The sequence below is a fragment of the Rhinopithecus bieti genome, unplaced genomic scaffold (genome assembly GCF_001698545.2).
Source record: "Rhinopithecus bieti isolate Rb0 unplaced genomic scaffold, ASM169854v2 scaffold_33474, whole genome shotgun sequence".
Taxonomy (NCBI): domain Eukaryota; kingdom Metazoa; phylum Chordata; class Mammalia; order Primates; family Cercopithecidae; genus Rhinopithecus; species Rhinopithecus bieti.
The window spans coordinates 237,573-246,757 of record NW_016814460.1 but is presented as its reverse complement, the minus strand read 5'-3'; the positions used below and the strand labels follow the sequence as shown (position 1 = coordinate 246,757).

At 50.1% G+C, this 9,185-nt stretch overlaps 1 protein-coding gene across 11 annotated transcripts in view; it reads left to right on the top strand.

Moving 5' to 3' along the window:
• PDE1B (phosphodiesterase 1B) overlaps nt 1-9,185 on the top strand; it is a 35,086-nt gene that overhangs the window by 22,743 nt on the left and 3,158 nt on the right. For 7 of the 11 annotated variants that reach the window (XM_017851040.1, XM_017851039.1, XM_017851042.1 and 4 more), the window contains 11 exons: nt 1,180-1,362; nt 1,542-1,608; nt 2,231-2,347; nt 4,914-5,054; nt 5,461-5,561; nt 5,669-5,794; nt 5,922-6,023; nt 7,390-7,510; nt 7,840-7,921; nt 8,280-8,388; nt 8,851-8,981. In XM_017851040.1, the coding sequence (XP_017706529.1) occupies nt 1,180-1,362; nt 1,542-1,608; nt 2,231-2,347; nt 4,914-5,054; nt 5,461-5,561; nt 5,669-5,794; nt 5,922-6,023; nt 7,390-7,510; nt 7,840-7,921; nt 8,280-8,388; nt 8,851-8,981 (1,280 nt within the window). Of the gene's footprint in view, nt 1-1,179; nt 1,363-1,541; nt 1,609-2,230; nt 2,348-4,913; nt 5,055-5,460; nt 5,562-5,668; nt 5,795-5,921; nt 6,024-7,389; nt 7,511-7,839; nt 7,922-8,279; nt 8,389-8,850; nt 9,007-9,185 lie in introns of all 11 variants that reach the window. The other 4 variants (XR_001881283.1, XM_017851047.1, XR_001881284.1 and 1 more) reach the window with 4 other exon arrangements.

Here is a 9,185-nt window from a genome sequence, read left to right as displayed (position 1 = left end):
TCTCCTGACCTCGTGATCCGCCCGTCTCGGCCTCCCTAAGTGCTGGGATTACAGGCTTGAGCCACCGTGCCCGGCCTCATTAATTTATTTTATAAGGCTGGGTGTGGTAGCTCACGCCTGTAATCCCAACACTTTGGGAGGCTGAGGCAGGCTGATTGCTTGAGCCCAGGAGTTCGAGACCAGCCTGGGCAATATGATGAAACCCTGTCTCTATAAAAAATTAAAGAATTAGCTGGGCATGGTGGTGTGCACCTGTAGTCCCAGCTCCTTGGGAGGCCGAGGGGGGAGGATCAACTGAATGTGGGAAGGTTGAGATTGCAGTGAGCTGTGATCACACCACTGCACTCCAGCCTGGGCAATAAAGTGAGACCCTGTCTAAAAATACACACACACACACACACACACACACACACACAAACACACACATACACACACACACACTATTGGTTTCATGTTGAAATGATATTTTGGAGGTACTAGGTAAAATAAAATTTATTGCTGGGCGTGGTGGCTCACGCCTATAATCCCAGCACTTTGGGAGGCCGAGGCGGGTGGATCAACTGAGGTCAGGAGTTCAAGACCAGCTTGGTGTGGTGGTAGGCACCTGTAATCCTAGCTACTCAGGAGGCTGAGGCAGGAGAATCACGTGAACCCGGGAGGCAGATGTTGCAGTGAGCCGAGATCGCACCACTGCACTCTGGCCTGGGCAACAGAGTGAGACTATGTCTCAAAAATAAATAAATAAAATAAATAAATAAATAAATAAATAAATAAATAAATAAAATTTATCATTAAAGTGAATTTCATCTGTTTCTCTTTCCCTTTTTAATGTGGCCTACTAGACAATTTAAAATTTCATATATGCGGCATTTTATTTCTATTGCATTTTATTTCTATTGGATGGTGCTGCTCTATAGCATCCCTGAAAGATGCATTCCATTTCCTGCTTAAACGCTTCCATAGTTGGGATGCTCACTGCCTCACACAGAGACCTGTTTCATTATCGGAGATGTTAGATAGAGAAATAAAAATATATAGAAAAAGAAAGGAAACAGGGTTGAAGACAGAGAGAGAGCTGGCATGAGAGTTACTAAATGTGGGGTATGGCTGGGTACAGGGTCTCTGGGCTGTGGAAGCACCTGCTGTCTTTCCTCTGTGACTCCCCTTCTGGGGTCTCAGGCATATCTTGGACACGGAGGACGAGCTGCAGGAGCTGCGGTCAGATGCCGTGCCTTCGGAGGTGCGGGACTGGCTGGCCTCCACCTTCACCCAGCAGGCCCGGGCCAAAGGCCGCCGAGCAGAGGAGAAGCCCAAGTTCCGAAGCATTGTGCATGCTGTGCAGGCTGGGATCTTCGTGGAACGGTGAGGCTCGCCCACACTCAGCCTCCCTCTGCCTTTAGCTGTGTCCCTCTTTCCCAGCCACCCTGGTCTTCCATGACCACCAGCCATATGATCCCATGGCTCATCTCCATATCCCCAGCTGGCCAGACCTCCACTCCCAGACCTTCATATGTGGGCTTCTTCTCATTGTTCTCTCTTAGGATGTTCCGGAGAACATACACCTCTGTGGGCCCCACTTATTCTACTGCGGTCCTCAACTGTCTCAAGGTGATCTCTGGGTTTTTGGGAAAGAGGAGAAGGTTGGGGGATGGAATAGCCATTGGGACTTCTAGACCCAGTTTATGGCATGATTTTGCCTGCCTTTTTTTTTTTTTGAGATGGAGTCTCACTCTTGTCATCCAGGCTGGAGTGCAGTGGTGTGATCTTGGCTCACTGCAACCTCCGCCTCCCTGCAAGCGATTCTCCTGCCTCAGCCTCCTGAGTAGCTGGGATTACAGGTGCCAACCACGACGCCCAGCTAATTTTTGTAGTTTTAGTAGAGATGGGGTTTCACCATGTTGGCCAGGCTGGTCTCTTGACCTCAAGTGATCTGCCCACCTTGGCCTCCCAAAGTGCTGGTGCTACAGGCATGAGCCACCGCGCCCGGCCTGCTTTCCCTTTTAACTGTTGTTCTCACATTTGTCAAAACAGCTTTTGCCCACTCTAGGAGCAAACTCCTGCCTTCCTGTGTCTCCCATACTGAGGGATATATGGGAAGAAAGAGGCACACTTCACCATCTCTTTGCTTTCCTATTTACCAAGACTTTGTACTCATGGGAAGTCCTTCTTGAAGTCTAACTTCAACTCTTGCTGCTGTTGGAAAGCAACATAATCTATGGTTTCTCCACAGAACCTGGATCTCTGGTGCTTTGATGTCTTTTCCTTGAACCGGGCAGCAGATGACCATGCCCTGAGGACCATTGTTTTTGAATTGCTGACTCGGCATAACCTCATCAGCCGCTTCAAGGTTGGGCAGCATCCTACCTCTACCTGCAGGCAGGATTCTCCACTCCTCTCATGCCTGTTCTAAAAGCCTCCCAACAAACAGATTCCATAGATCCCCTCACTCAGTCTCAACAGCAGGGAAATCTCCCCACGCCCACGCCCAGTCTACCTTTTCTGTCATTTGCTGCAGTCTTAGTTCCAGACTTCATGAATTGCTTTCTAGGGGGAGATTCTAGGTCTGCAACCATCTAGCCTGGGATTCTGCTCCCCCTCGCTTTGCTTTTTTCCCCCAGCTTGTGCTCTCTAGGCCGACTGGCAGTGTGGACACTGGAGGCCTGGAGTTCAGATGCTGTCAGCCAGTGCCCTTTGGGACTGGAATCCATGTGTTTCCTGGATAAAACTGACCACTCCCTCCCCTATCCCCCAGTTCTGGTCTCTGTGCAAGGAATTTTATGGAGAAGGTCAGCTCTTGACAGGCTGGGGTGGGGTTGTATGACAGGGGGACGATGTGTGAACTTCATTTGCTCTTCAGCTTGTCTGGATGGGAAGAATTATATGAGATTAAAGTCCTTCCTAGATCCTGTACCAGAAGGGAGCATCTTTTGGGAGGGAAAAAGTGCCAGGAAAAAAAAGAAAACACTTTCACATGGAAAAACCACATTTGGAGGTAGAGGGTGAGGGAGGTTGAAGAGCCATAATGGGGATATTGGGTCAGCACTTTGGGGAGCAGCAGATGTTTATGGTGAAGGGGAACATGGATGATCTGAAGGGCCATAGAGGGGGCGGTCAAAGGAGTCCAGGTGGAGAGTCCCCTCCCAGGCCATCTTTGGGAGGTCATTCCATTCGTCCTCTGCCTCCACTTCACTTGAACAAATTATTTGTGCATGTGAGCTCTTCCTCCACCCTTGACTCCTCCTTTTACAACTCCCTAGTTTCCAAAATTTTCCCGAGATGCTCAGTTGAAATCTTCTTAAGTGCCTTCTGGAAGCCTGTTCTGCAATTTTACTCCCTTCTTTCCACTCCTGCCCTCTCCAGGACAGAGAATAGCAGGGCTGTCTTTTTCCTAAGACTTTTCCCAGCTCATGTTTCTCCAAACTGGCTCTCAGACTTCAGTCACTAGCTTCTCCTAAAGTCTGCCTCCTTACCTGGAAGTACTGGGTTTGGGGGACCTCAAGAGTAGCTGTTTTGGGTTGGGTTTGCCCAGTCCCAGTCTGCTTTGCTCCAAGGCAGTTAGAGGAAGGAGGCAGTGCTTATTGTTTTAGTTTTCTTTGATGGTAGGGCCAGTAGCAGCTGCCCTTCTCAAACTCCACATTCTCTTCCTGGGCACCTAGCCCCTCCCCTACTCCTCCCTTTTTCTTCCCTTCCCTCCAGGGACGCCATGGCAACGCAAAAGCAAGGGCAGTCGTCATGGAAACAGTCCTTTAAAATTTCCTGAATTTGGGGCACAGCCCTCCAGGGGTGCGGGTGGGGGATGTTAGGGTCTGGCTGACTAGTGGTGCTGCTTCTGTGTCTCTGTCACTGTATTGCTCATCTCTACAGAAACCTCCCGAGTCCTGAACCTTCGTCCCTTCCTAGCCTCCAGAGATTCAGGGACAGATCACCAGTCCTGTCCTCTGGGAGCCTTGAGCCTTCTGAAGGAGGCAGACATACCCTAAGGGTGTATACAGAGACAGGAACCGAATTCAGAGTAGCTGGACAGAGAGCTCTGGCTCATGGTGCTTTTGTGTGTGTTCTGTGGGACTGAGGGTGGGGGTACTGGTGCATGTAGAGGGTAGGTGGTCAGGGAGGGTTTCTCAAAGGAGAGGGCAACCCACATCTGGCTGGAAGAGTCCTCTCTAGGTCTTCTTCATTCCCTTGCTTCCAAGCCCTTCTTCATGGTTTTGGATTTGGGGATGGAGTGGGGTGGTTGGAAGGTAGGAGGGAAGTTTGCCTTTTCTTTGAAATCTCCAGGGAAATAATAATAATTATAGCTATTCTTTTTTTATTTTTTTATTTTTTTATTTTTTTTTATTTGAGATGGAGTCTCGCTCTGTCGCCCAGGCTGGAGTACAGTGGCTGGATCTCAGTTCACTGCAAGCTCTGCCTCCCGGGTTTACGCCATTCTCCTGCCTCAGCCTCCAGAGTAGCTGGGACTACAGGCGCCCGCCACCTTGCCCGGCTAGTTTTTTGTATTTTAGTAGATACGGGGTTTCACTGTGTTAGCCAGGATGGTCTCGATCTCCTGACCTCGTGATCCGCCCGTCTCGGCCTCCCAAAGTGCTGGGATTACAGGCTTGAGCCACCGCGCCCGGCCAATTATAGCTATTCTTTAGAGAGCATTTACTAAATGCCTTGTACTTATCTCATTAATTTCCAGGTCGGTGGTATTATCTTCATTCTGCAATTAAGTATCTGAGGTACAGAGAGGCATGTGACTTTCCCAAGTTGCACAGCCAGCAGGTGGTAGAGGTTTACCTGACTAGGTCCTGTGCTCTGTCCCTATGCCACACTGCCTTCTACAGAAAGCTGAGGTTGTTGATCTTGGTCTGTAGTCACCACCATTCCTGCGGATCCTTGATACACCTCCATTTCCCCCACCCCCCCCGCAGATTCCCACTGTGTTTTTGATGAGTTTCCTGGAGGCCTTGGAGACAGGCTATGGAAAGTACAAGAATCCTTACCACAACCAGATCCATGCAGCCGATGTTACCCAGACAGTCCATTGCTTCTTGCTCCGCACAGGGATGGTGGTAGGTGCCCTGGAGATGATTCTTCTGTGATTCAGGGCCTATGGCTACAGAACTGGGAGGTCTAGAGTGTACTCCCATTTCCATTTCTCCTCTTTGGTTCTTCTTGGGCACTCCAAAGCCTTTACAGAGTCGAACAGGATTAAACTCATTCTAGAGAATTCCCAGGTAGACTAAAACTTCTTGGACAGTGCTAGGGACATGTGCTGGGATGCAATGGAATGTTGCAGGTTCGGATGGAGGAAGCTCCTTGGCCATTCCAGGAGCTGAGAAACCTGGCTGCATTAACCAAGAGCTGGCCTGGAAGCATGGAAGGGATGGGATGAGTGGTCTAGCCTGTGTGTGGAGGTTCTTGGGCAGTGACCAGCAGGCGTCAGCCCTCTCTTATTCTTTCTCTTTCCTCCTGTAGCACTGCCTGTCGGAGATTGAGGTCCTGGCCATCGTCTTTGCTGCAGCTATCCATGATTATGAGCACACGGGCACTACCAACAGCTTCCACATCCAGACCAAGTGAGGGGTGGGGATGTGGCAGGGGCAGGAGAGGCCAAGCGGAGGTGGGGGAGGTTGTCAGAGTCCCTTTTTACAGGGGGTGGTCATGATGACCTGTGGCTTTGTAGGTCAGAATGTGCCATCCTGTACAATGATCGTTCAGTGCTGGAGAATCACCACATCAGCTCTGTCTTCCGACTGATGCAGGATGATGAGCTGAACATTTTCATCAACCTCACCAAGGATGAGTTTGTGTGAGCAGAAGCCAGTACTTGGCATCCCTAAGAGCCTCCCTTACCACAAACCCCATTTTCCACTTCCTGGACCTGCTGCCCAGCAGCACCGAGGGGGCTGATCGCTTCTCTTTTTATGTCCACTCAGAGAACTCCGAGCCCTGGTCATTGAGATGGTGTTGGCCACAGACATGTCCTGCCATTTCCAGCAAGTGAAGACCATGAAGACAGCCTTGCAACAGCTGGAGAGGTGGCATCTGGTGGGGTGTGGCTGGGGCCAGGCCAGAGGGAGGGGTGTGTGGACTGGGGGGTATACACAAGGGTAGTTGGTGTGCCAGGTCTTTACCTGGATGTAGAGACTCCACTGGCTCCAGGTATCCAACTGCATCTCTGTGTAAGTGTGGTGTGTGTGTGTGTGTGTGTGTGTGTGGCCTTACATCACATACACCCGAGGCAGCTGATCCACTGGAGAGTGCTTTGGGCTGGGAATCTAAGATGGGGGTTCTCATTGCAGCTCCAGGACAGGCTTACTCTGGAATGTTGGAAAATTCATTCGACCCTTCTGGACCCCAGTTTTATTAGCTCTGAAATGGTGGAAATGACATGCCTCTCCCAACAACAGCTTGCCCCTAGTTCCTAGTCTCATAGGGCGATTGGGAGAGTCATATGAGGTTTAAACAAATGCACAGAACAAATGCCATAATTGCATCTAATGCTGCTTAAAAGTGGGTGGGAATGTATAAATGTGTGTGTGAGTGGACTCTGTGTGTGTCCTGAAGGTGTGTGTTAATCTCTGTGTATGATGTTTATGTGTGGGAGAGTATGCAGTGTCATAGTGGGTCATGGTTGAGGGTATAATAATAATTATTACTATTCTAAATAATATCTACTGAGCACTTATTATGTGCTAGACACTCTCCTGAATACTTATTTGTTGTTTGTCACTTAATTCTCAGAACTACCTGATATGTCGTAGGGTTGTTATTTCCATTTTAGAGTTGAAGAAAATGAAATATGGAAATTTTAAGTAACTTGCACAGTGTCACACAGCTAACATGTGGTAGGTATAGATGTGAACCCAGGCCCTTCGATTCTAAGAGCCTGGGCTCTCAGCTACTAACCTGTGCTGCTACCTAAACATATATAAGTGTGTGTGTGTGTATGTGTGTGTGTGTGTAGCTTTGGAGGGTGTTTGAAATTATGTGAGGCTGGGCGTGGTGGCTCATGCCTGTAATTCCAGCACTTTGGGAGGCCGAGGCAGGTGGATCACTTGAGGTCAGGAATTTGAGACCAGCCTGGCCAACATGGCAAAACCTTGTCTCTACCAAAAAAATACAAAAATTAGCTGGGTGTGGTGGCATGTGCGCCTGTAGTCCCAGCTACTCAGGAGGCTGAGGTAGGAGAATCATTTGAACCCAGGTGACGGAGGTTGCAGTGAGCTGAAATTGTGTCACTGCTCTCCAGCTTGAGCAACAGAGTGAGACCCTGTCTCAAAAAAAAACAAAAAAACAAAAAATAAGTTATGTGATAGGGTGTGCATGGGAAATTAGGGAATGGTCCAGGTTTCCTTTTCCTAAAAGATCAGTCTCCCTTCCCTTGCCACCTGCCCCAACCAGGATTGACAAGCCCAAGGCCCTGTCGCTACTGCTCCATGCTGCTGACATCAGCCACCCAACCAAGCAGTGGTCGGTCCACAGCCGCTGGACCAAGGCCCTCATGGAGGAATTCTTCCGCCAGGTAGTGTGGCATCTTTGCTTCCCCTGTGCCTATGGGGGCCTTCTCTCCCCTTTTGCTCTCTAAGTTCCCCACTCATACTCCATATCCTCCTTTTGCTACCTGTAGTCTCTGACCTGATACCAAATCCTTGGGGTAAAATCCCATTATCCTAAAAGCCTAACAATAGTTGCATTTCATTTGCATATATTTCATTTGCATATTACTAATTTCCAGGTCAACGGTGCAAAAATTTCACACAACCCCCCACCCCTGCCACCTGCCACCTGTACCCCAGATCTGGTAGGTCTGAGGTATCCTCTCCAGCTTTCCTACCCTGCTCTCTCCTCTAGGGTGACAAGGAGGCAGAGTTGGGCCTGCCCTTTTCTCCTCTCTGTGACCGCACTTCCACGCTGGTGGCACAGTCTCAGATAGGTGAGTGTCCTCTCCTGCAGGAAGGGGAGGACTGGGAAGGGGAACAGATACTGCCTGGGTCAGGATTGCTCCAAGTCCTCAGTCCCCCAAACCATTCTTCCTGTAGAGGAAAGCCTACTGTGCTAGAGCATGGGGTCTTGGGATAGGAGGCCAGGGGGCTGCAATGGCAGGGAGGAGCTCTCTGGGGCACCAAGACATCATCCCAAAGCCTGCCCCGCATTGGGAAGTTTTCAGCCTCAGGTTACCTCTCTAGCTTCTTTCATAAGGAGCCAGGGGTCCTGGCCATGCCAGCTGCATCCTCTGCCTAGCCCTCCAGATAAAAGTAAGACATCTCTATGGCATTGCTCCTCCACTGCAGGGTTCATCGACTTCATTGTGGAGCCCACATTCTCTGTGCTGACTGATGTGGCAGAGAAGAGTGTTCAGCCCCTGGCGGATGAGGACTCCAAGTCTAAAAACCAGCCCAGGTGAGGGTGGCTGGGGTAGCCAGATATCCTGCTTCCGGAAGGCAGTGGTAGGGAGGGAGTTGGACTCACGGAGAGGACCGATTCACAGTTGTGGTGGGGTGGTGGGGAGGCAAGCTGCTTCGAGCTTGGGAGTCCCTCTGCCATCAGGGGCAGAAGGATGGGATCAGAAGGGTGTGACCTGTGCCTGTGCTCCCCTTGACCATATTTTTGTTTCTTCCATTAGCTGTCTTTACTGACTTCCGGAGAATCTTGTTTTAATTTTCCTTCTATCAGGAGGGAAGATGTGGAGAGGGAGGGGTGAAATGAGGGGGAGAGGGACAGGGACTTGGGGAATATCTAGTAGAGGAAAAGAGGAAGACAAAGTTCCCTGAACCTTCTCATGGTCTTCCATGAGTGGGCTAAGGTGGTTCTGGAGTGGGCTGGGTCTTACTTCTCGGGGCTGTTGGGGGGTTCTGCTTCTAGCTTTCAGTGGCGCCCGCCCTCTCTGGATGTGGAAGTGGGAGACCCCAACCCTGATGTGGTCAGCTTTCGTTCCACCTGGGTCAAGTACATTCAGGAGAACAAACAGAAATGGAAAGAACGGGCAGCAAGTGGTGGGCACCGTGGCAGAGGGTGGGGGTGAGAACTTGTGTGGGTGGATCATGGAGCACTAGGAGGTCCATTTTTCTTAAGCCCCTGGGGAAACCCTTCGCCGGACTCCTTGAGTTGGGAATGGAGCTGATCAGACCAGTTAGATCACAGAAAAGACTGGCCGAGTGACCGGGGATGTTCTTTTTTTTTTTTTTTTTTTTTTTTTT